Consider the following 25,628-nt stretch of genomic DNA (forward strand, 5'->3'; position numbering starts at 1 on the left):
CCCTAGATAATTTTGACCCTGTAAGTCCATCCATTGAATCACTTTTCTATATTGGATCATAATTCATAATTCTTATATTATTATTATTATTATTTGGTAAAAAGATGATCATAATTCATAACTTGTACATTTTATATAATTGCAAAAACTGACAGCTTTACTTCCCTTTCTTTCCAATCAATCATGTTTCAATCTATGTTTCATGTTCTGTATTTATTTCTTATAAAATTAGTTTTCAACCGCGAAAGAAAAGTCATCGTTGTCTCTTAAAAACTTTACCCTTTATTACTTTTGCAAGGACTATAAGGTGTAGTCACCTTCAAAGAAAGCATGGAAAGGTTGGGAATCACAGCCACGATGGTGATCATGGAATTCTTAGACGTTGTCCTCTACACCATAAACAAAGCTGCTACTATTACAGGGATGAGTAACTATGTCTATGTTTCATCCTCAAACGCTTTTGGTTTCTTCTTCCTCCCAACTTCACTCTTCTATTACAGGTTCAGTCACTGATTAAGTAATAAAAAAAATAAAAAAAATAAAAAAACCACTTTTTCTTCTTCTTCAAATGGGTTTTTCTTAATTTTTACTATTTATTGATTGGTTTCAGAAATGAGCCTTACCCACAAATCACATTTCGAATCATCGCTAAACTGTTTGTTGTTGGTCTATTCGGGTAGATTTCTTTGTTTACACAACTTTTGTGGATAAAAATTGAACTCTTATATTCTATGTTTGATAACCATCTGGATTTTTCTCTTTTGCTTCTCTTATTGTTTAATTTGTTTTGCAATATTAATTTGAATCTGGGGTTTCTGGGAAAATTGAGCTATATATGTATACTTTCTGCAGTAGTAGTACTCAGATTCTTAAGTATGTTGGAATAGGCCTAAGCTCTCCTACTTTAGCCACAGCCATGTCTGATATCGCACCAGCTTTTGCCTTCATTCTTGCAGTCATTTCCAGGTTGTTAGATTCTCAGCTGTCAGTTTCTTCTGCATTAATTTTCTTTCTTTCCCTTTATAGAAGACTCTATCAAACACTTTCTATATTTGTTTTATATTATGGAAGTATTAGACTTGAGAGTGAAAAGCAGCCAACCAAGGAACATTGGCAGTGTAATTTCAATAGCAGGGGCATTAATAGTGACTTTATACAAAGGCTTCCCTCTCACAAGTGGTATTTCTATGCCCACTAAAATTCTCAATGAGCTTGTTTTTTTTACTGCATTCCAAGTGCGTTATTGGGGGTTTTCTGCTTTTGCTTCAGAGCTTTTCACTTGCTCTTTTGTATGTAGTACAAGCCTGGGTTATTAGAGACTTCCCTGCAGAACTAATGGCATCCCTTATTCGTTGCTTTTTTGTGAGCATAATATCTACTGCAGTTGTTCTGGCCTAAATTTCAGTCCAAAATGATTGGAAATTCAAGTCCAAGATGAAATTGATAGCAGTGGGGTATAATGTAAGAATAAGGAAGATTTAAAAAAAAAAAAAAAAAAAAAAACTCGAAGTTAATATATATGGTTTTTTTGCTCTATTCCACTATTTTTTGTTTGGTTCTGGGACTAATTTGCTGCTTTTGTTTGATATGAAGGCATCTTTTGCATTAGCACTTAGGACAGTAATTCATTTCTGGGCATTCAAAAAGAAATGGGCAGTTTTTGTTGCCATGTTTAAGCCACTTGGAAATGTTATTGCACTTGTCTTGGGGATTATTTTTCTTGGGGAAACCATCTACCTTGGAAGGTGATCATTTTCTTCCTTTCTCCTTGAAAGAAACATTAGAAAAGTTATAACAGGTTAGATATAGTCCCAATTTTTATGTAATGATCATGGTCCATATTCGTTTTGTAGGGTGGTTGGAGGGATTATTGTGAGCGTGGGATTTTATGCTGTGATTTGGGGAAAAGCCTAAGAAGAGAAAGTGGTTGAATATGGTCAACCAGCATAAACTGAAAACTCATGCACTCATGCAGCTCCACTTCTGCAAAATCATTGTTTTTATAATTACTTCCCCCCCCCCCCCTGCTCTGGCGCCCTTTTTTGGTTGCAAAATAAGCTATCCTAAAACAATATAAATTTTTTAAAATATTATAACATTGATCAAACTCCAAATTTATTGTTATCTGATTCTAGCATAAACTTTTATATATGTATATATATAATTTTGCTATATAATAAGTATACATTCTCTGTATCAAAAAAATATGATCAATAAATTATATATAATCATATAATATAATTTGCGATAACAATAAATTATATGTAATTGATAGACATAGATATTGAAAATATGCATATGTTTCGTTGTAAAATTATATATATGTATATATATATATATATGTATATATCAAGTACATAGCAAGGCATTTAAAATTCAGATTTCATTGGCTATTAAAATTATATTTGATCAATAAAATGGCGTGTGAGCTTCTCCTCCCTCCGCTTTTAAATCTCATATCTGATATCCATTAAAACAGCATCATTTTTTTCACCTCCATGGTGGTTCAATATAACGTAACGCAAAGCATATATAAGAAATTGAAGATTCATTGGGAACTTTCAGGAACAAGAAGATTCATTGGGAACTTTTACCAGGTTTTAGACGGATTAAAATCCTTTTGTAAAAGGAACAATCACAAAGAAATTCCACAGGAAATTCAACATTAACAATATCTTTGAATATCTATCCAAGTTTGCAATTTGGGGGTTTTCTTTTTTATTTTCCTTGAATCCCATGGCAACCAAATACCCAGATATACAAAAGCTTTTTATTTATAAAGAGAGGAAAAAAAAAAAAAACACCACCATATTCTCACATGTCTTTCTCTTTATGTCACGTGAGTTTTTATTTTATTTTATTTTCTTTTTGATCTTTCTAAGAAAACAAATTAAGCAACCGCAAAAAAAAAAACCAAAAAACAAAAAAACAAAAAAAACCACCTTATTCTCTGAGTCATAGATAGTAAGTAAAATATTATTTTAAAATTGGTGGAGGCATTAATAACACAAAAAGGCATAGTCAAGCATTTGAAAGTGGTAGTGGTTTACCCTGTAGAAATTTGTGGAACAGAAGCAGAGATCTCTCTGGTTGTGTGGATGGAGCTGCGTGAGATCCTCCTCTGATGATCGCAAACGACAACATATTATCATTTCCGTACACTTGACTCCAGCCTCCAACCTGCTTTGGTTTTATTAGGTCAAATAACTTACTAATTAGAGCTAAACCATGCAAAATCTTTAATTACTAGTTTATTTATTTATTTATTTTTTAGAAAAGAAACAAAGCCAAATATATTTGTACAAACTAACCTGTCTTCCTTCTATCCAGGCCCTGTAAGGTTGAGTAGTCTTCAGTTTTAGCTCTTTGGCTAATCTGCTTACTAAACTTCGAGTTCCAGTGAAAGGAATAACCGAGTCTTGGTCTCCACTGTCACAAAATTTACCATATAAATATATATATATATATATATATATATATAATATTTTTCCCATTGATTTCTTGATTAATTAATTAATTCGATACAAAACAGAATTAAGTCCTATACCTGTAAACCATGACTCGGATTCCAGACTTCACAAGTGAGCCTAACAAATGAATAGTTGGTATTTCTTCGTTTTGTTTGTCATAGTTTATCACACTACTGCAATATTGTAATAAAATAATATTAATTGAGAAAAAAAAAAACAACGAAAAAAAAAAAGAAAAGAAAAGAAAAGAAAAATATTTGGTTTGAAAGCATTAATTACCCTTTGCTATTGTTGATGCACAAGCTCCATTGAGTGACTCCAACCAGACGAGCATGAAGTGAGTTTTGGACATCTTTCCTGTTGAAATAATACTCTGTTTTTTCTTCCAAACAAACATCTATATCATTGCATTTGCGTGGGTTAAGTGGGTGAAGATGAAGCTGGTTAGATGAATTTGAGAGACATTTGTCACCACTCACGTCATAAAGAGCCAGATACTCAGTCATTTCTTTAGAGAGCGCGTGATTTACACGGCGACAAGATTCAGAAACAGGGCCACCTAATAAGTACTCTCTCCTCAACCGAGAAGTGTTGCACATCCTTTTCACAAGTTTGTATGAGGAATCAGATATGATCCCATGAGACCAATAATATCCAGCCCATGAATTAATATCTGTGTTGAATTCCAAAAGAGGATTTCCAATCTGCAATGTTCATTTTTGAAAAGTTCCCAAATATTAATCCAAAATTGGAGGCAGAAAAAAATTAAAATAAAATAAAATAAGGTTTACTATTAATTTTGTAATGTCAATTCAACTACTCACAGCCACTCCCCTTAGGCTGAGTCTCAAATTAGAGTGAAGAACAAGCTGTGCTAGTTGTGGCACATAGTGACCTATTTTATGGGACAAGATAGCAAGAAAAGCAATCTTTTTACTTTATAAATCAAAAATAGATATGGATAAATAAATAAATAGGACGAAGCTAACTGCTAAATATGAGCTGTATAAATAATAACTATTCTCTCTTTGTCAAACCTTCTATTGATTGTTATCCAAATTATTTGAGTTTAATGACAAATTGAGATATCTTAATTAACAGGTCCAAATGAGAAACGAAATTATTTTTTTCCAAATTTTTTATAACTTTCTCAACCATGATCATGAGAGCCTAGATTGTATATATATATATATATATATATATAATGAAAAACTTAATTATCTAAATCAATCTAATAGTATATTCCATAAAAATTAACTTTAATCCTTAATTTGCTTAATGTGTGACAGCTCGCAGTAGTGTATAATAAAAAGTTATAACTCACCTAACCATGAGAAACGAATTTTTATTTATTTATTTTATTTTATAACTTACTCAACCATGATCATGAGATCCTAGATTACTTATATATATATATATATATATACACACACACACACAATGAAACACTTAATTATCTAAATCAATCAAATATTATATTCCACAAAAAATTAAATTTAATCCTTAATTTGCTTGATATATAATATGTGACAGCATTCGGTGGTGTATAATACAAAGTTACCTGCGTAGCTCTCTCCTGCAATGAAAAAGTCTCTGTTGTTATATTCTGGATATTTGATCAACCACTGCTTTAAGAATGTGAGACTGTCTTGTGCTTCATATATATAACATAGAGAAACAAACACACCCAAAAATAATGTAAACTTCACATTATTGCTAAATTTAATGAGAAAAAATGAAGTCGAGAATTGCAGGAACTTGAGCCTTACAAGATTTTTTAATGGGTTTAATTATATATAATTAGGAAAAGAATAAGCAAACCTGTTATGTCATCGTTGATGTAGGAGTAAAATGATTTATTAGAAGAATAAGAGAAACCAACCCCTGCTGGTGACTCCGGGTACAACATATTGGCTTCTGTAACCATCAAAATTAAACTCACAATTCTAAATACATATCATCTATACTGCATGGCATGACCAAATTAATACTAAGCTATATGCTATGTCAATACTGGAAATATATATATATATATATATATGTATATATGAAATTGTTAGGCTTTGGGACCTTTATTCCAACTATACTCATTCTTCACCAGATTCTCTCCATTTGGTCTAAAAGGTCCATGCTCCATGAAAGCTCCAGCTCCAACAGAGGAACAGCCAGGCCCTGTAGGAAAACACAAAGACATAAAAAATTAAAAAAGAAAAAATGATCTCTAGCTTGCCAATTGTTTTCAGTTTTTGGAAAACAAAAAACAGCAACATGTTTGAAACCTCCAGCAAGCCAGAGAACGAGAGGCCTTGAAGCAGGGTGTTCTTCTGCTTCCACAAAATAGTAAAAGAGAGCCCTATGTTGCTTTTCATCCACCATGACATAGCCCGAAAATTGTTGAAAACTGACATGATCAGGTTGCCCTGGCAAACTTGTAATCTTATCAGATTTTGGTTGAGACTCTACTACGAGGTTGGTCTGTATGAAGATTACAAAGACCATGACCGCCATTTTTATCCATGGCTCAGATGGAAATGGCATCATTGACTGAGCGAGGGACAGAGTGACAAAGAAGAGGACAAGTGTGGAATGTTATTTTTTTTTCTTTTTTTTCCTTTTTTGTTTGGTGAACGGTACTAGGACATATTTGGTTGTGCATATATGTAGAGAATTTTGATACATTGAGAATCCAGTGATGTAAAGATTGTCACCTACTTAACTATAATTTTAATTTTATATTAATAATTGATTTGACATTTTTATCAAGGTGTTAAACACGTTAAATATATTTTTATTAATATTGAGTACGTATTTGAAATGATATATATAATTCATTATAAAACCCTCAATTTGGGAGTAATCCAAATTAAATTTTCACATTGACTACATACTATATCTTGCATAGTATATAAGTGTACGCGTAGGATCCTAAATACAATTTGACTAGTAGTTCTAGGAAAGACCCAATAACGCGGTGAAACATTATAAATAATATTAGAGCCATTGATAGACTGGATAATCTATAGGCCAAGGGGTGAGAGTTGACGGGGGGCACATGATCTAAATGAAAGAAAATAAAACAATTTTAATTAGAATGATGTTGAATTATAGTAACACTAGCTGTGGATATTCCACAAACGTGCATCTGTGGGCAATGAAAAAAATAAAATAGTTTTAATTAGAATGAAGTTGAATAATAGTGACACTAGCTATGGATATTGTCATTATTAAACTAAAGTTTCTTTTCCCTTTTTTTTTTTTTTTTCTTTTGTTGTGTTTAGTGACAAAAAGGGGCTTAGTCTCCAAAAGAATTAGGATTTTTCTATTTTTTTTAAGCGTTTAAAGTTTTTAAAATATAAATAAATTCAATTTAAATTTCAAATGTTAAAAACACAACCACACACAAGTATATAATTAAGTGCTTATACCTTTTCTTCTTGGTCGATAAAATATACCTGTATATAAGAAAAACAAGCAAAATCTAGAACCTCTCCAAAATCCCCCTCCATCCTTCAGCTCATAAATTCCACAAGAAGGCAGCCTTTTTGGGTCTTCCATGCACAAAGGTCTTTCTACCTTTCCCGCAAAATATTTCTTCCACAAATTTTCGAAATAAAATAACCACAGAGGTGGAAAATTCTCACATCATCCTTTTACAGGCACTAAACCATTCAATAATTTATTATCATGTTGATCCGTATCTATGAAATCCAATAAATTAACACAATCTTTTGATCCATTAGTAAAAGTACTTACGTAATTATTTGACTGTTATAATTTTGGAATTTTGTAGTTTATCATAATTTAAATATGTATTGATGAATTTTTCTATTCAATTTCTTAAAAATAAAATTGGAACAAAGAGATCTATTCTTAACATAGAAACCTAATAATAATAAAAATTTTCATTTAAAATAAGCATGACACAATACGTTATTAGATCCATGCTATGATACTTTTTAGATCGTTTTAAAGATTTAAGGTCAATCCTTAAAAATTGATGGAACCTTAATAAAGAAAATCATTAGTTAATTTAAGCATTTAGGAGAAAAAATTTGATACATGCTCGTGAAAATGCCATGTACTAAACTAGCCAAAAAATTAAGTCTTAATGTATATATGGAAACAAAAGCAGAACGCCTAGTAAATGCAGTGGATTTATTCATTATACAAGTAGTAGTATTCATTAGCTAGTCTGTTAAGGTCATGCCTTCTGCTGCCTAGTAAATGCAGTGGATTTATTCATTATACAAGTAGTAGTATTCATTAGCTAGTCTGTTAAGGTCATGCCTTCTGCTGTGTTGTTGGAAGTGTGAGAACTAACCTCCTGTTATAGTGGCGAAAGATATTTAATTTTCCATAAATCTCTATCCATCCTCCAATGTATAGGGCATATAACACACACACACACACACACATATATACACATACACATACACACATATAGATAGTTGATTAAGGAAGTATCACCCAACTTATCTGGAGAAATATGACAATATAGACTAAAATGGAATCTAGATTAGCTGATCCATTTAGTGATGTTACCACCATGTAATGGTGGGTGACTATGATTCATCACCAATTGCATATCATGGATAGCATGTAATAAGACAATGATTAATGTAATAAGCCAATCTTTCAATGCTAAGATGTTTACAATGTGAAAGAAGTGCCATTATTTTATTAATTTATTTAGTTACACTTATTGTTTCACTTATTCATAATCAGATCATATTAATTTTTAAACTAATAAAATAGTAACAAATCACCTTATTATATTAGTTTGGTAAATATTTTGATAAACTCTAAGCATCTCAAATGGAAACGTTGTAACAGCCCAGTCCACCCGCATGAGATATTGTCCGCTTTGAGCCCAGCCCGCACGGTTTTAAAAGGTCTATCAAGGGAAAGGTATCCACACCCTCTTATAAGGCATGCTTTGTTCCCCTTTTCAACCGATGTGAGATCTCACAATCCACCCCCCTTGGGGCCCAGCGTCCTCGCTGGCACACCGATTCGGGTCCAGCTCTGTTACCAACTGTAACAGCCCAGTCCACCCGCATGAGATATTGTCCGCTTTGGACCCAGCCCGCATGGTTTTAAAAGGCCTCTTAAGGGAAATGTATCCACACCCTCTTATAAGGCATGCTTCGTTCTCCTTTCCAACCGATGTGGGATCTCACAATCCTCCCCCTTGGGGCCCAGCGTCCTCGCTGGCACACCGATCCAGGTACTGGCTCTGATACTATCTGTAACAGCCCAATCCACCCGCATGAGATATTGTCCGCTCTGGGCCCAGCCCGCACGGTTTTAAAAGGCCTCTCAAGGGAAAGGTATCCACACCCTCTTATAAGGTATGCTTCGTTACCGATGTGGGATCTCACAAACGTGGATTAGAATATTAACATGCCATATAAGCAATACAAACATACCATATAAGCAATATAGATATGTTTACAAAATTTCTCTTCAATGGTAATGTTTAAAATGAATATCAAATTAATGTGACCTAAACATTATTAAAGTGAATGTTGACTTTTAGAAGCTTTATCAAACATTGTAAATTTTTTCTAAAAGCAATTTTTTTAAAAAAAATTAATATTTTCTATAAAAAAAAATTAATAAAATATGTAATTGTTTAATAGCCAATAATAAACTTTTTGCACAATATTATTGGACAACAATTTTTTATTTGATTGTACATTTATATTATTTAGATATCAGTACTGTCAAATTTTATGGCACATGCACAATAATCCATATTTATCATTAAAAATGCCTAAATATTACTCTATTCTTTAATGTGTAGTTTCCTTTCTTCCAAAATTTTAATAACCATGAATGAAAGTTTGGATTTCCTATTATTACTTTACCATGCCAATGCCATAGTATATATGTCTTATTACCACGTTTGCAAACATTATGCATGCTACGCATAACCAGTCTCCTCATGTGACAAATCCAAATCCTTGTGTAGCATAAACCCTTGCTTGGATTTACTTAAAATGCATAATAAAACCATAATAACTTCTAATTCAATTATATTAAATTTAATAGCAAAATTTTTTTTTTTTAAAATTTCATTTTATCATTTAGCATCTAGCTCAAGCTAATGCTATCAATCAAGTGAAATTAACTTAGTTGATATGGTCTTCACACACTATATATGTGTTTAAAGTTTAATAGATCATGTGGTGGGTTTTTTCAGTCAATCAATCTAGAAATTAAAAACCAATTATTAATAATGAATGGAAGCTTAATTATGAAAACAATTAATTAATTTTAGAGCTTCAAACCAAATATTCTATACACATGCTCTTGAAAAGCCGTGTATCGATGCTCACAATTAAGTCTTAATATTTAAAAAGAAACAAGTAGTGCATAACATTCCACTGCATGTGCCTAGCAAATGCAACGAATTTATTCATTATATATGCAAGTAGCATTATTCATTATCTAGTCCATCAAGGCCATGCTTCTGCTATGTTGTTGTTCGAACGTACATTGTGAGAATTAACCTCTTCTCTTATGGTGGCAAACGGTAAGGTATTATTTTTATCATATATCACAATGTATCCACCGGTTTGTTGGGCATATATAACATACATATATATAGAGCGAGCTTATCCTAAAAAATATAGTGATGTAGATAATGTAAATGGGTTCCTTATTACCTAATCCATTTGGTGATATCATCCATTATGTGTTGAGTGATAGCTATATATTTATCACCATTTGATCATCATAGATTGCGTATAATCGGATGATAATTAATGTAAAAAACCAATTTCACTAATTAATGTAATAAACTAATTTTATTATACCGAAATATTTACAGAATAATGAAGTGTCATTATCTTGCTGATTTATATTTAAAATATATTCATTTGTTAACTAATAAAATAATAATATGTCATCTTATCCTATTATTTTGATAAATATAAACTTCTAGCATTACATTAATCTTTAATGTATAGCTCCCTTTCATCCTAACTCCTAATAACCATATATTAAAAATTTGGATTTCCTTTTATTACTTTACGATGCCAATGTCATATTATGTCTTATTACCAAGTTTTCGACATTATGCTTAACACAACCAGTTTCCCATGTGACAAATACAAACCCTTGTGGATCTGTTTGAAATACTATGTTAAGTTTAGACTAATTTAATTAAATTTAAAATAGACCAATTCAATCTATCTTAAACTTACCAGTCTTATGTAATCAAAAAGAAAAACCCAATGGCCATGGGCTATAAAACCAAGGCTTGATGATAATTCTTTTGAAATGTGTTCCTCTATGGGCTTGTACCTTGAAGGTGACCAATGGTTAGCCCATTAACGAGAAAGTCATAAATAGACTTTTTAGGCGTAACCCATTAAGGATATTAATATTTAATGTTTTGATGCGTAGTGAGTCCTTTTTCTTTTTTTTTTTTTTTAATGTGAATATTTTACTTTTTGATCATGAATGAACATATCCTTGACGTAACGCTGGTGCTTGGATTTGAAAGCCAATAGACATGGTGCCCAATTTTTTCTTACTGGGGCCAGCAGAGATGAAAAATGTTTGAAATTGAATCAATTTAATTAAGTTATTTATTTATTTTTTTTTTGCAATTTAAATTAACCGTAACTTTAATTGGGTGATATGACTTTTTGAGGTTCCCCCCCAAAAAAAAAAGCGTGGGTTCCAATTGTCACGTCGTGTCATATTAAAATCAATTATATATGTCAATTCCGTCATTTAATATTTTTTTTCCCCAAAAAAAAAAAAAATTCTATTTAAGCGTCAGGTTGTGGCTTTGTATGGATTACATATTTTGGGACCTTCATTCAACAAATAAATATTTGATCAATTCTTTTAGCAAAAAAATATATGATCAATTCAATATATTAGAGTTGGTATTGATTGGTAAGCAAGTAAGCTGCAGGCTGGAGACTCGCGTGGGAGCTCAGTGGTCAGAGCACCACAGCCCGGCCAGTGGACGCTGGTTCGCGTCTTGGGGGGAAGGGGAACCTGGGGGCATAGCACAAAAAAATTAAAAAACACTAAGCTCCAGGCTTCATCAATATTCAACCACTTTCTCATCACAAAATGAATCCAAAATACTTGTTAAACGAAAGGATATGCTTTTTTCCCTTTTATTATTATTTATTCAACATTTTCTCTACTTTAATATTCATTTGCATCTATTATATAACATTTCAAACCTAAATATCCATAAAATCATCCCCCTAAAAGGTCTAGGTAGAAATCTTCCACATATATATATATATATATATATATATATGTGGTTTATTGGTTTTTGAAAATTGTATATCTGCAAAGTTTATTAAATCTCAATTTGTTTGTTGAAATTAAACCATTTGGTATTGCTTCTGGTGTTGTTAATTGTTGAAACCGATTGGCTTTGAAGATTCTGTATAGTTGTACTTCTCAGATACTAAAGTATGTTGGGATAGAGCTCAGCTCTACCACTTTGGCCACGGCAATTTCTGATCTCACACCAGCTTTTGCCTTCATTATTGCAATCATTTGCAGGTACATGTATATATATATATATATATAATTTTGTTACGATGGGCATCTATCTCCTGTTAAAATGTAATGCTTTAACGTCAGACAACTTATTAATTTATGTATAAAAATATTAGATATCCATATTATGGTGAGAATAGACACCAATTATGGTAAATCTAAACATGTATATATATATATATATATATATTTAATCAGCAACTTTAGTTTGTGTAATTTTCTCTGTTTCCCTTGATAGAAAACTGCATCAAGCACTACATAGCCCGTAATTTTTTTTTTTTTTTTTTGGTACGTAATATATTGTAATATATAATTGTGTTATGGGATGGAAGTTTTAGACCTGAGAAAGAAGAGTAGTCAAGCAAAGAGTGTTGGCACCATAATTTCAATAGCAGGGGCATTAATTGTGACTTTATATAAAGGCGTACGTCTTACAAGTGCTTCTCCTCTACCTGGGAAATTCCTCGATCAGCTTCTTCTGTCAATTCAATCTAAATGGGTTATTGCGGGTTTTATACTTTTATTGCAGAGCTTTTCCCTTGCACTTACTTTTGTAGTACAGGTAATTAAATAAAATCATATATCTACATGCATAAGACTGTGCCTCTTCTTGCAGCACTTATTTAAATGTTTGATATATAATTTAAATTCGTTGGTTTATATATATGTTAATGTATATGAGCTTCAGGCTTGGGTTATGAGGGAGTACTCTGCAGAGCTAATGGCAACCGTGTTTTGTTGTATCTCTGTGACCATAATATCTGCAATAGTAGCTCTGATTGCTGAGAGATCAAACCCAGATGCTTGGCAAATCAAGTCCAAATAGAGCTTATTGCAATTGGGTTTAATGTGAGAAAATTGGTTTCTCTCTCCTCATTCCTCTGTTTTAAGAATAATTAATTAACATTGATGTTCTGTTTTTTCATTTATATATATATATATATATATATATATATTATTGGGTGAATAATGTATAGGCAGTTTTTGCGGTAGCATTTAGAAAAGCTGTTCATTTATGGGCAGTCCGCAAGAAGGGCCCCATTTATCTTGCCATGTTTAAGCCACTTAGACTTGTCATTGCATTCATGTTTGGGATTATATTTCTAGGGGAAACCATCTACCTTGGAAGGTGAATATTTTTGGACTTCAAACTCTCATTCTCTTTTATTTTTTATAATTATATATATATATATATATATATTTTAATTTTTATAAATTGATATAATTTAGCAACCACAAAGTTACGATTCTACGGTTTTGGAGCTACTGTATGCTAATCTGATTAAACAAGGGTAAAATAAAAAAATGTTGAAAACTACGTAAAACATTAATGCCAAAACCCCTCATAAAATTGTTTGGTTGTATTAAATTACAACAAATTGAAAGTTGAAGATCTTTTTTAAATTGTAAAGTTATAAACTTGAAACAAAAAGTGCAATTGACCTTGGTTAATAATTACAAATTTCCATTAATTTCTACAGGGTGATTGGAGGAGCTATTGTTAGTGGAGGATTTTACGCCGTGATCTGGGGTAAAGCCCAAGAAGACAAGGTGGTTGAATATGGTCAACTAGACCACATTGATAACTCATCCTCTCATACACTTTCTCTTCTGCAAAACCAAATCACAGCAAAATAGAACTCTCTGCATATTTTTATTTATATACTTACCAACCAAATTGTATATAAAATTCTATATTTTTTTAGTTTCTTTTTTATTACCTTACCATGCAATTATAAAGGAAATTATGTCCAAAAAAGAAAATTGCAGATGAAAAAAGGACAAAAAATAGAAGAAGGGAAATAGACATGGCGCCCAAGTTAGTAATTGGTGTTTATATATATATTTATATGTATATTACTGGCTACTGCAAAATTTTTTTCCTACAGACCTATATAGGGTAAACTTTTTAAGGTTCTTTTTTTTTGGTAGATGAGTCATTTTTATTTTTCTTCTGGTGAATAGATGAGTCTTTTTGTTTGTTGACCATGACTGAAATCTGACATCGTTGACACAACGTTTGTTGTCCTTATAAAAGACACAACACGGTGCACAAGTTTCTTACTGCAAAATTTAATGAGAAAAAATGAAGTCGAGAATTGCAGGAACTTGAGCCTTACAAGATTTTTTATTGGGTTTAATTATTTATAATTAGGAAAAGAATAAGCAAACCTGTTATATCATCGTTGATGTAGGAGTAAAATGATTTATTAGAAGAATAAGAGAAACCAACCGCTGCTGGTGACTCCAGGTACAACATATTGGCTTCTGTAACCATCAAAATTAAACTCACAATTCTAAGTACATATCATCTATACTACATGGCATGACCAAATTAATACTACGCTATATGCTATGTCAACACTGAAAAAAAAAATATATATATATATATATATATATATATGAAATTATTAAGCTTTGGGACCTTTATTCCAACTATACTCATTCTTCACCAGATTCTCTCCATTTGGTCTAAAAGGTCCATGCTCCATGAAAGCTCCAGCTCCAACAGAGGAACAGCCAGGCCCTGTAGGAAAACATAAAGACATAAAAAATTTAAAAATTAAAAAAAAAAAAAATGATGCCTAGCTTGCCAACTTTTCTGACTTTTGGAAAACAAAAAACAGCAACATGTTTGAAACCTCCAGCAAGCCAGAGAACGAGAGGCCTTGAAGCAGGGTGTTCTTCTGCTTCCACAATATAGTAAAAGAGTGCTCTATGTTGCCTTTCATCCACTATGACATGGTCCAAAAATTGTTGAAAACCGACATGATCCGGTTGCCCTGGCAAACTTATCAGATTTTGGTTGAGACTCTACTATGAGGTTGGTCTGTATGAAGATTACAAAGATCTTGACCGCCATTTTATCCATGGCTTTAGATGGAAATGACATCATTGGCTGAGCGAGAGACAGAGTGACAAAGAGGAGGACAAGTGTGGAATGTTAATTTTTTTTTTTTTTTTTTTTTTTTTTTTGGTGGTGGTGAATGATACTGGGAGATATTTGGTTGTGCATATAGGCAGAGAATTTTGAGTTGTTGAGAATCTAGTGAAGTAAGGATTGTCGTTTGCTTAAATAGATTTTTAATTTTATATTAATAATTGAGATGATATCTTTATCATCGTATTAAATATATTTTTATTAATATTGAGAATGTATTTTCAAATGATATATATATATATAATTCATTGTATAACCCTCAATTTGGGAGTAATCCAAATTAAATTTTCACATTGACTACATACTATATCTAGCATAGTATATAAGTGTACGCGTAGGATCCTAAATACGATTTGACTAGTACTTCCAGGAAAGACCCAAGAACCCGGTGAAACATTATAAATATTATTAGAGCCATTGATAGACTGGATAATCTATAGGTCAAGGGGTGAGAGGTGACGGGGTGCACATGGTCTAAATGAAAGAAAATAAAACAATTTTAATTAGAATGATGTTGAATTATAGTAACACTAGCTATGGATATTCCACAAACGTGCATCTGTGGGTACCAATGAAAAAAATAAAATAGTTTTAAATAGAATGAAGTTGAATAGTAGTGACACTAGGTATGGATATTGTCATTATTAAACTAAAGTTTTTTTTTATTTTTTTATTTTTTTTAATAGTGACAAAAAGGGGTTTAGTCTCGCTTCTCCAAAAGAACTAGGATTTTTTTTTTTTTTAAAGCATCTGTTAATAAAAAAGTTTTTAAAATATAAATAAATTCAATTTATATTTCAAATGTTAAAAGCATAAAAACCCACAATTATATAATTAATTGCTTATATTTTTTCTTCTTGGTCGGTAAAATATACCTGTATATAAGAAAAACAAGCAAAATCTAGAACCTCTCCAAAATCCACCTCCACCCTTCAGCTCATGAATTCCACAAGAAGACTACCTTTTTGGGTCTTCCATGCGCAAAGGTCTTTCTACCTTTCCGGTAAAATATTTCTTCCACAAATTTTCGAAATAAAATAACCATAGAGGTGGAAAATTCTCACATCATCCTTTTATAGGCACCAAACTATTCAATAATTTATTGTCATGTTGATTCGTATCTATGAAATCCAATAAATTAACAAAATCTTTTGACCCATTAGTAAAAGTATTTACGTAATTATTTGAGTATTATAATTTTGGAAATTTGTAGTTTATCATCAATTTAAATATGTATTGATCAATTTGTTTTATTCAATTTCTTAAAAATAAAATTGGAATGAAGAGATCTATTCTTAAAATAGAAAACTAATAATAATAAAAATTTCCATTTAAAATACGTAAGATATGATATTTTATTAGATCCATGCAATTATACTTTTTAGATCGTTTTGAAAATTTAAGATCAATCCTTAATAATTGATGGAACCTTAATGAAAAAAAATCATTAATTAATTTAAGCATTTAGAAGAAAAAAATTAATTTATGCTCTTGAAAATGCCATGTATTAAACTAGCCAAAAATTAAGTCTTGATGTATAAATAGAAACAAAAATAGGCAAAAGAGAAGCGCTAGCAAAAGCAGTGGATTTATCTAGTCCGTTAAGGTCATGCCTTCTGCTGTGTTGTTGGAAGTGTGAGAATTAACCTCCTGTTATGGTGGCAAAAGATATTTAATTTTCCCATAAATATCTATCCATCCTCCAATATGTAGGGCATATAACACACACACACACACACACACACACACACACACACACACACACATACACACACACACATATATACATATACACATACGCACATATAGATAATTGATTAGGGAAGTATCACCCAACTTATCTGGAGAAATATGACAATATAGACTAAAATGGAATCTAGATTAGCCGATCAATTTAGTGATGTTACTACCATGTAATGGTGGGTGATAATCATTCATCACCATTTGCATATCATGGATAGCATGTAATAAGACAATGATTAATGTAATAACCAATCTTTCGATGCTAAGATGTTTAAAATGTGAAAGAAGTGTCATTATTTTATTAATTTATTTAATTACATTTATCGTTTCACTTCTCCATAATTAGATTATATTAATTTTTAAACTGATACAATAGTAACAAATCACCTTATTATATTAGTTTGGTAAATATTTTGACAATTTTTAGGTATCTCAAATGGAAATGTGAATAAGAATATTAACATGCCATATAAGCAATATAGATATGTTTACAAAATTTCTCTTCAATGATTATATTTAAAATGTATGTCAAATTAATATGGCCTAAATATTATTAAAGTAAATATCGACTTTTAGAAGTTTTGTCAAGCATGGTAAATTTTCCCTAAAAACAATTTTTTTAAAAAAAAAATTAATATTTTCTAAAAAAAAAAAAAGTTAATAAAATATGTAATTGTTTAATAGCCAATAATAAACTTTTTGCACAATATCATTGGACAACAATTTTTTATTTTATTGTATATTTATATTATCTAGATTTTAGTACTGTCAAATTGTATGCCACATGCACAATAATCCATATTTATCATTAAAAATCCTAAATATTACTCTATTCTTTAATGTGTAGTTTCCTTTCTTCCAAACTTTTAATAACCATGTATAAAAATTTGGATTTCCTATTATTACTTGACCATGCCTGTGCCATAGTATGTATGTCTTATTACCAAGTTTGCAAACATTATGCATGCTACACATAACCAATCTCCCCATGTGACAAATACAAGTCCTTGTGTAGCATAAACCCTTGCTTGGATTTACTTAAAATGCATAATAAAACCACAATAACTTCTAATTCACTTACATTAAATTGAAAATAAACCAATTTAATTATAGCAATTTTTTAAAAAAAAAAAAAATCATTTTATCATTTAGCATCTAGCTCAATCTAATACTGTATATGTGTTTAATGTTTAATAGATCATGTGGTGGGTGTTTTTTAGTCAAGCAATCCAGAAATTAAAAGCCAATTGTTAATAATGAATTGAAGCTTAATTATGAAAACAATTAATTAATTTAAGAGCTTCGAATCAAATATTCGATACACATGCTCTTGAAAAGCCGTGTCTTAATATTTAAAATGAAACAAGTCGTCCATAACATTCCACTGCATGCGCCTAGCAAATGCAACAAATTTATTCATTTTATATGCAAGTAGCAGTATTCATTATCCAGTCCATCAAGGCCATGCTTCTGCTGTGTTGTTGTTCGAACGTACATTGTGAGAATTAACCTCCTCTCTTATGGTGGCAAACGGTAAGGTATTATTTTTTATCATATATCACTATGTATCCACCGGTTTGTTGGGGATATATAACACTCATATATATAGAGAGAGAGTTTATCCTAAGAAATATAGTGATGTAGATAATGTAAATGGGATCCTTATTACCTAATCCATTTGGTGATATCACCCGTTATTTATTAAGTGATAGCTATATATTTATCACCATTTGATCATCATAGATTGCATATATTCGGACGATAATTAATGTGATAAACCAATTTCACTATGCCGAAATATTTACAAAATAATAAAGTGTCATTATCTTATTGATTTGTATTTTGTTGTACTTACCAATTCATTTATCATATTTAAAATATATTTATTTGTTAACTACTAAAATAATAATATGTCATCTTATCCTATTATTTTGATAACTATTTTGATAGATTTCTTGCATTACACTAATCTTTAATGTGTAGCTCCCTTTATCCAAACTCCTAATAACCATATATAAAAAAATTGGATATCCTTTTATTAATTTACCATGCCAATGTCATGCTATGTCTTCTTACCAAGTTTTCAACATTGCACTTGACACAACCAGTCTCCCATGTGTCAAATACAAACCCTTGTGTAGTATAAACCCTTTTGGGATTTGTTTGAAATACTACGTTAACTTTAAAGTTAAATTTGAAATAGGCCTATTCAATGATCTTAAACTTACCAGTCTTATGTAATCAAAAAGAAACACCCAATGGCCATGGGCTATAAAGCCAAGGCTTGATGATAGTTTTTGTAACCCGTTCCTCTATGGGCTTGTAGCTTGAGGTGACCAATGGTGAGCCCCTCAAGGAGACCGTCATAAATAGATTTTTCATGCGTAGCCCATCAATGATATTAATATTGAATATTCTGAAGCTTGATCAAGTCCCTTTGTGTGTGTGTGTGTGTGTGTGTGTGTGTGTGTGTGTGTGAATCTTTTACTTTTTGATCATAATGAACCTATCCCTGACGTAACGGGTCCGATTGCTACTTCATGTCATATGAAAAAAGGCTTAAGCGCCAACATGTGGCTTTGTATGGATTACATATTTTGGGACCTTCATTGGACAAATAAACATATGTTCAATTCAATATATAGAGTTGGGATTGGATGGTAAGCAATCCAGTCTGCATCAATATTCAAAGACTTTCTCATCACAAAATGAATCCAAAATGCTTGTTAAACGAAAGGATAAGCTTTTAGCACTTTCTCTTCCACTAAGCTGGACCCTTAAGTAGCTAGCCTGTGCTAAGCCCTATTTTGTTTCATGACTTTAAATATTCAATAAAATCATTTTGCACTCTGATCAATAAAAAAAAAAAAATATATATATATATATATATATATATATATATATGTAATGTCCACTACTTTCTAGTATTTTTCACAAAGCATAACTTATTGTTTTTTTTTTTTTAGGACATTTTTAGAACAAATTTCTTCCCTCAAAAATAGCAAAAGGAAGGAAAATTTAAAAAAAAAAAAAAAAAGTAGCATTCTACATCATTTTTCAAATAATTTATTGCTACTGACTCCTTGGTGGAATAGATTTTTCTTTTTGGATTTTTTTTTTTGGGGGGTAAAGAGAAACTTACACCAAATACACTCTAGTCGGTGCACATTAATTAATACATTTAATGATGGATTAGAATATTCTCACAAGCTACAAGCTAGTGAAATGTATGTTCATGGCTCGTATATATTCTGGTTCGCATCCCACCCAAAAATAAAAAATAATAATAATAAAATACTACATTAATGTTCCACTTAATCCACATATAACTTCACCTTTATTTTTTCTGCTAAAATTAGTGTTGGATTTCCATGCCAGATAAGGAGCAGAGGTAAAGAATAGAACAAAGAAAAAGAATGAAAGGGCTGGGAACAACAGTGGTGATGGTGGTGATAGAGTGCCTGGATGTTCTATTGCACACCTTAACCAAATCTGCTATAAACACTGGGATGAGTGAATTTGTCTATGTTTTTTGCTCCAACGCCCTCTGTTTCTTCTTCCTCCTTATTTGTTCCTTCTTCTATTACAGGTCAATTTACTCTTTAATTATCACTCTCTTTTTCTTCTTCAATTTTTGAATTTTGAATTTTATGGTTATATTGATTGCTTTCCATCAGAATGTGGACTTACTTAACACTCACGTACCTCGTCATCGGCAAAATGTTTCTGGTTGGCTTGCTCGTCATCGGCAAAATGTTTCTGGTTGGCTTGCTCAGGTAGATATATATATATATATATATATATATAGAGGATGTGTTTAGGGTATGGTCCGTTCATATATGGATCCTTACCAAAGTCGATGTTTTGAAGAAAAAAAATATCGACTTTGGTATGTCTGTATACAACAAAACCGACGTCATTTTTTTTAAAAGCATCAGCTTTGGTGCGGGTTCATATGCAGACGGATCGCATCATAGCAATACCTTATATATATATATATATATATGGTTTATCAATTTTTAAAAATCATATATATGCAAAGTTTATAAAATCTCAATTTGTTTGTTGAAATTAAACCATTTGGTATCGCTTCTAGTGTTGTTAATTGTTGAAACCAATTGACTTAGTAGATTCTGTATAGTTGTACTTCTCAGATACTAAAGCATGTTAGAACAGACCTCAGCTGTCCCACTTTGGCAACAGCAATATCTGATCTCACACCAGCTTTTGCCTTCATCATTCCTATCATTTGGAGGTATATATATATATATATATATATAAATTTTTGTTACAATAGGCATCTAACCTTAACGTCAGGCAACTTATTAATTTATGTATAAAAACATTAGATATCCATATTATGGTGGAAATAGGCATCAATTATAGTAAACCTCAACATGTATATATATATTTAATCAGCAACTTTAGGTTGTGTAATTTTCTCTGTTTCCCTTGATAGAAAACTGCATCAAGCACTATATAGTGTGTAATTTTTTTATTTTTTATTGGTACGTAATATATTGTAATATATAATTGTGTTGTAGGAAGAAAGATTTAGACTTGACAAAGAAGAGTAGTCAAGCAAAGAGTCTTGGCACCATAATTTCAATAGCAGGGGCATTAATTGTAACTTTATATGGCGTACGTCTTACAAGTGCTTCTCCTCTGCCTGGGAAATTCCTCGATCAGCTTCTTTTCTCAGTTCAATCTAAATGGGTTATTGCGGGTTTTATACTTTTATTGCAGAGCTTTTTCCATGCACTTACTTTTGTAGTACAGGTAATTAAATAAAATCATATATCTACATGCATAAGACTATGCCTCTTCTTGCAGCACTTATTTAAATGTTTTATATATAATTTAAATTCCTTGGTTTACATATATGTTAATGTATATGAGCTTCAGAGTTCGGTTATGAGGGAGTACTCTGAAGAGCTAATTGCAACCCTGACGGACTACCCTGCGGAGTACCCTGCAGAGCTATTTGCAACCATGAGGGAGTACCCTGCAGAGCTAATTGCAACCCTGAGTGCGTACCCTGCAGAGCTGATTGCAACCATGAGAAAGTACCTTGCAGAGCTAATTGCAACCCTGTTTTGTTGTATCTCTATGACCATAATATCTGCAATAGTAGCTCTGATTGCTGAGAGATCAAACCCAGATGCTTGGCAAATCAAGTCCAATATAGAGCTTATTGCGATTGGGTTTAATGTGAGAAAATTGGTTTACCTCTCCTCATTCCTCTGTTTTAAGAATAATTAATTAACATTGATGTTCTGTTTTTTATATTTATATATATATATATATATATATTAATTATTGGGTAAATAACATTGATGTTCTGTTGATGAATAATGTATAGGCATTTGGAAAAGCTGTTCATTTATCGGCGGTCCGCAAGAAGGGCCCCATATATCGTGCCGCGTTTAAACCACTTAGACCTGTCATTGCATTCATCTTTGGGATTATTTTTCAAGGGGAAACCATCTATCTTGGAAGGTGAATATTTTTGGACTTCAAACTCTCATTTTTTTTTTAATTATAATTGTTTTTTTATATAAATTGACATATTTAATAGTTTAGAATTTTTGTTTTCTTTTATAGAAAATTTGAATAAAACAATTATAGTTTGATATAGTTGTGTTTTTTAATTTGCATTTTAATATCCACTATTTGATATATATTTGATTTTAGGTGTTCAAATTTAAAATATTCTAATTTACATCATTGATTTTAAATTGTTGTAATTTTCATGGGAACAATCTAGTAGTAATGTCCACTTCTTTATATATGGAATTCTGGATTAAATTACTTAATGATTCAAAATTAAAAAATAAATACAAAGATTTCAATTGTTGCAGTTGGGTCTAACTGGATTTTTTTGGCTAATGGTGGTTCATGATTTCATCTCACATGACCAATTTTCATTTTTTAATACTTTAGTGATGAATTAACGTAGATTAGCTAAAAGAAAAAAAGGTTTTTGACATCAACGTCCTATATATAGTTTTAAAATTTTTCAACTTTCTCTATATAGTATTGAATTAGCACTAGAATCTTTGAAACTTGTACATAATGCAACATTTACCTAACACCAGCACACTATGCTATTTTAGCGAGTAGATTCCCTTCCCTGAGCAAGGGTACAGTCAAACGAAATTTATATTTTAATTAATATAATTTAGCAAATACAAAGTTACGATTTTAAGGTTTTGGAGCTACCGTATGCTAATATGATAAAACAAGGTTAAAATACAAAAATGTTGAAAACTACATAAAACATTAATGCCAAAACCCCTCAAAAAATTGGTTGGTTGGATTGAATTACAACAAATTGAAAGTAGAAGATCTTCTTTAAATGGTAAAGTCATAAACTTGAAGCAAAAGTGCAATTAACCTTGGTTTATAAGTACAATTTTCCATTAATTTCTACAGGGTGATTGGAGGAGCCATTGCAAGTGGAGGAGTTTTCGCCGTCGTGATTTGGGGTAAAGCCCAAGAAGATGAGGTAGACGAACATGGTCAACAAGACCCAATGATAACTCTTCCTCTCATACACTTTCTCTTCTACAAAATCAAAACACAGCAAAATAGAACTCTCTGCATATGGCAATTATTGTTATATTGTCAATTTTCTAAGTGAAAAATACATTCATATAAATCTTTGTTTTTTGTAGGAGGACATGGGTAAAGCCCAAGAAGATGAGGTAGACTAACATGGTCGACAAGACCCCAATGATAACTCATCCTCTCATACACGTTTTCTACAAAACCAAAACACAGCAAAATAGAACTCTCTGCATATGGCAATTATTGTTATATTGTCAATTTTCTAAGTGAAAAATACATTCATATAAATTTTTTTTTTTTTTTTTTGTAGGAGGACATGGGTAAAGCCCAAGAAGATGAGGTAGACGAACATGGTCAACAAGACCCCAATGATAACTCATCCTCTCATACACTTTCTCTTCTACAAAATCAAAACACAGCAAAATAGAACTCTCTGCATATGGCAATTATTGTTATATTGTCAATTTTCTAAGTGAAAAATACATTCATATAAATCTTTGTTTTTTGTAGGAGGACATGGGTAAAGCCCAAGAAGATGAGGTAGACTAACATGGTCGACAAGACCCCAATGATAACTCATCCTCTCATACACTTTTTCTACAAAACCAAAACACAGCAAAATAGAACTCTCTGCATATGGCAATTATTGTTATATTGTCAATTTTCTAAGTGAAAAATACATTCATATAAATTTTTTTTTTTTTTTTTGTAGGAGGACATGGGTAAAGCCCAAGAAGATGAGGTAGACGAACATGGTCAACAAGACCCCAATGATAACTCATCCTCTCATACACTTTCTCTTCTACAAAATCAAAACACAGCAAAATAGAACTCTCTGCATATGGCAATTATTGTTATATTGTCAATTTTCTAAGTGAAAAATACATTCATATAAATCTTTGTTTTTTGTAGGAGGACATGGGTAAAGCCCAAGAAGATGAGGTAGACTAACATGGTCGACAAGACCCCAATGATAACTCATCCTCTCATACACTTTTTCTACAAAACCAAAACACAGCAAAATAGAACTCTCTGCATATGGCAATTATTGTTATATTGTCAATTTTCTAAGTGAAAAATACATTCATATACATTTTTATTTTTTTTTTGTAGGAGGACATGGGTAAAGCCCAAGAAGATGAGGTAGACGAACATGGTCAACAAGACCCCAATGATAACTCATCCTCTCATACACTTTCTCTTCTACAAAACCAAAACACAGCAAAATAGAACTCTCTGCATATGGAAATTATTGTTATATTGTCAATTTTCTCAGTGAAAAATATATTCATATAAATTTTTGTTTTTTGTAGGAGGACATGCATCAAAGACGTCCAAAACCAGCCTCATATTCTCGTAAAAGACAATCGTCACCTGGTACAACTACTTTGCATGAGCGACTATTAAGTTTGAAATACGAATATGATTCATACAAGTAACAAAGTGAAGAACGGATGTCAATTTTAAAATAAGAATATGACTCATATAGGCAACAAAATGAAAAACGGATGTCAAAATATGAAGAAGATATGAGCCAAATGAGAGAGTTTATATGACAAATTATGGTACAGAACTCTTGCTCTGATGATGGTACATCTTTTTGTTTTCCTCCATCACCTCCACCTCCTCCATCAGTTGCTTGTTGACATTTTTTTTTTTAATTTTATTGTAGTAGCTTTTGGATTTTATTAACGTGTATGTTCATATTATTTGTGAATTATCTCTTTCATTCACTTACTTTTGTACAATATGAATATTTGTATAATATTTGTGTTGATAAAATTTTTAGGTTGATAAAATTTGCAAAAATAAATAATTTACAATATTTTGTAAAGATTAAAAAAAAAAATTCAAAATACCTTTGCTGACAAAACGCAGCTTTCGTCGGGAAATATGATTACCGACCACAAATTTCCTTGGTAAATGATTGAATATTTACCAACATAATAAGTTTTGCCGCTAAAACATTTTATCGACAATAGCATATTTGTCCCAAAAAACAATTGCCAACGGCCATATTCCTCGCTAAATAACTATTTGCCGACAAAAATACATTTCATCAGTGATGATTCTTTGCCAACAAACCATAATTCCGTCCTTAATGGATCCTTCGCCAACAAATTATAGTTTTGTCGCTAGAGAACTCAAAGCTGACAAACACTAAATTCATCCTTAAAGAATTATTTGCCGACAACATAAAAATTTCATCACTAAAGGACCCTTTGCCGACAATAGCTTGTCGTCGCTAATGGTTTTAAAAATTTCCAAAATAGTTTTTTCAGCTGCTTCTTTTTTGTCTGCAAAACCCTTTACTGACATTTCTAGGATCGATGGAAATAGTATTTGGTGAGAAAGTTTAATAG

At 31.3% G+C, this 25,628-nt stretch overlaps 4 protein-coding genes and 2 long non-coding RNA genes across 9 annotated transcripts; 4 read left to right on the forward strand and 2 right to left on the reverse strand.

The window, feature by feature from the left end:
• The first annotated feature begins 330 nt into the window (after positions 1 to 330).
• LOC107428734 (WAT1-related protein At5g40210) lies at positions 331 to 1,198 on the forward strand. Its single transcript, XM_060813662.1, has 2 exons — positions 331 to 500; positions 853 to 1,198. The coding sequence occupies exons 1-2, from the start codon at positions 331 to 333 to the stop codon at positions 1,196 to 1,198; spliced, it is 516 nt and encodes a 171-aa protein (XP_060669645.1).
• A 128-nt stretch (positions 1,199 to 1,326) lies between these two features.
• LOC107434613 (WAT1-related protein At5g40230) lies at positions 1,327 to 2,123 on the forward strand. Its single transcript, XM_060813664.1, has 3 exons — positions 1,327 to 1,461; positions 1,594 to 1,745; positions 1,854 to 2,123. Exons 1-3 carry the CDS (start codon positions 1,435 to 1,437, stop codon positions 1,912 to 1,914), a joined length of 240 nt encoding a protein of 79 aa, XP_060669647.1. The 5' UTR covers positions 1,327 to 1,434; the 3' UTR covers positions 1,915 to 2,123.
• Positions 2,124 to 2,793: 670 nt separating this feature from the next.
• Positions 2,794 to 6,082, reverse strand: LOC107434611 (serine carboxypeptidase-like 45). Of its 3 annotated transcripts, none has more exons than XM_016046095.4 (9): positions 5,750 to 6,082; positions 5,541 to 5,642; positions 5,292 to 5,387; positions 5,032 to 5,124; positions 4,295 to 4,365; positions 3,750 to 4,174; positions 3,548 to 3,643; positions 3,312 to 3,429; positions 2,794 to 3,180 (listed from the first exon to the last, which is right to left on the reverse strand). In XM_016046095.4, the coding sequence occupies exons 1-9, from the start codon at positions 6,009 to 6,011 to the stop codon at positions 3,022 to 3,024; spliced, it is 1,422 nt and encodes a 473-aa protein (XP_015901581.3). In that variant the 5' UTR covers positions 6,012 to 6,082; the 3' UTR covers positions 2,794 to 3,021. The 3 variants fall into 3 exon arrangements, with proteins under 3 accessions (XP_015901581.3, XP_015901580.3, XP_024923312.3); XM_016046094.4 differs by having other exon boundaries at positions 2,794 to 3,183; XM_025067544.3 differs by lacking the exon at positions 3,548 to 3,643 and having other exon boundaries at positions 2,794 to 3,183.
• Positions 6,083 to 12,304: 6,222 nt separating this feature from the next.
• LOC132800329 (uncharacterized) lies at positions 12,305 to 13,128 on the forward strand. Its single transcript, XR_009635367.1, has 3 exons — positions 12,305 to 12,573; positions 12,700 to 12,860; positions 12,989 to 13,128. It is a non-coding gene; the product is annotated as an uncharacterized LOC132800329 (long non-coding RNA).
• Positions 13,129 to 14,174: 1,046 nt separating this feature from the next.
• Positions 14,175 to 15,046, reverse strand: LOC125418443 (uncharacterized). The gene is made up of 2 exons (XR_009635305.1): positions 14,654 to 15,046; positions 14,175 to 14,538 (listed from the first exon to the last, which is right to left on the reverse strand). It is a non-coding gene; the product is annotated as an uncharacterized LOC125418443 (long non-coding RNA).
• Positions 15,047 to 20,070: 5,024 nt separating this feature from the next.
• Positions 20,071 to 25,032, forward strand: LOC107428742 (WAT1-related protein At5g40210). Of its 2 annotated transcripts, XM_060813677.1 has the most exons (10): positions 20,071 to 20,284; positions 20,373 to 20,471; positions 20,837 to 20,950; positions 21,240 to 21,474; positions 21,601 to 21,906; positions 22,058 to 22,194; positions 23,131 to 23,203; positions 23,576 to 23,605; positions 24,379 to 24,408; positions 24,579 to 25,032. In XM_060813677.1, exons 1-10 carry the CDS (start codon positions 20,112 to 20,114, stop codon positions 24,702 to 24,704), a joined length of 1,323 nt encoding a protein of 440 aa, XP_060669660.1. In that variant the 5' UTR covers positions 20,071 to 20,111; the 3' UTR covers positions 24,705 to 25,032. The 2 variants fall into 2 exon arrangements, with proteins under 2 accessions (XP_060669660.1, XP_060669661.1); XM_060813678.1 differs by lacking the exons at positions 24,379 to 24,408; positions 24,579 to 25,032 and adding an exon at positions 23,373 to 23,402 and having other exon boundaries at positions 23,576 to 23,791.
• Positions 25,033 to 25,628: the final 596 nt, after the last annotated feature.

Source organism: Ziziphus jujuba, chromosome 12, assembly GCF_031755915.1.
Source record: "Ziziphus jujuba cultivar Dongzao chromosome 12, ASM3175591v1".
In the NCBI taxonomy this organism is placed as follows: domain Eukaryota; kingdom Viridiplantae; phylum Streptophyta; class Magnoliopsida; order Rosales; family Rhamnaceae; genus Ziziphus; species Ziziphus jujuba.

What these genes read in the sequence shown, in the direction of transcription:
- LOC107428734 (XM_060813662.1), top strand. Translation starts at nt 331, where the DNA reads ATGGAAAGGTTGGGAATCACAGCCACGATGGTGATCATGGAATTCTTA. An exon ending in ACTTCACTCTTCTATTACAG is followed by an intron (nt 501 to 852) that starts GTTCAGTCACTG and finishes TACTTTCTGCAG; the next exon opens with TAGTAGTACTCAGATTCTTA.
- LOC107434613 (XM_060813664.1), top strand. Translation starts at nt 1,435, where the DNA reads ATGAAATTGATAGCAGTGGGGTATAAT. An exon ending in TGATAGCAGTGGGGTATAAT is followed by an intron (nt 1,462 to 1,593) that starts GTAAGAATAAGG and finishes TTTGATATGAAG; the next exon opens with GCATCTTTTGCATTAGCACT. An exon ending in GAAACCATCTACCTTGGAAG is followed by an intron (nt 1,746 to 1,853) that starts GTGATCATTTTC and finishes TTCGTTTTGTAG; the next exon opens with GGTGGTTGGAGGGATTATTG.
- LOC107434611 (XM_016046094.4), bottom strand. Translation starts at nt 6,011, where the DNA reads ATGATGCCATTTCCATCTGAGCCATGGATAAAAATGGCGGTCATGGTC. An exon ending in CATCAACGATGACATAACAG is followed by an intron (nt 5,125 to 5,291) that starts GTTTGCTTATTC and finishes ATATATATGAAG; the next exon opens with CACAAGACAGTCTCACATTC. An exon ending in TCAGCCTAAGGGGAGTGGCT is followed by an intron (nt 4,175 to 4,294) that starts GTGAGTAGTTGA and finishes TGAACATTGCAG; the next exon opens with ATTGGAAATCCTCTTTTGGA.
- LOC107428742 (XM_060813677.1), top strand. Translation starts at nt 20,112, where the DNA reads ATGAAAGGGCTGGGAACAACAGTGGTGATGGTGGTGATAGAGTGCCTG. An exon ending in ATCATTCCTATCATTTGGAG is followed by an intron (nt 20,951 to 21,239) that starts GTATATATATAT and finishes ATTGTGTTGTAG; the next exon opens with GAAGAAAGATTTAGACTTGA. An exon ending in GTAAAGCCCAAGAAGATGAG is followed by an intron (nt 23,606 to 24,378) that starts GTAGACGAACAT and finishes TTTTTTTTGTAG; the next exon opens with GAGGACATGGGTAAAGCCCA.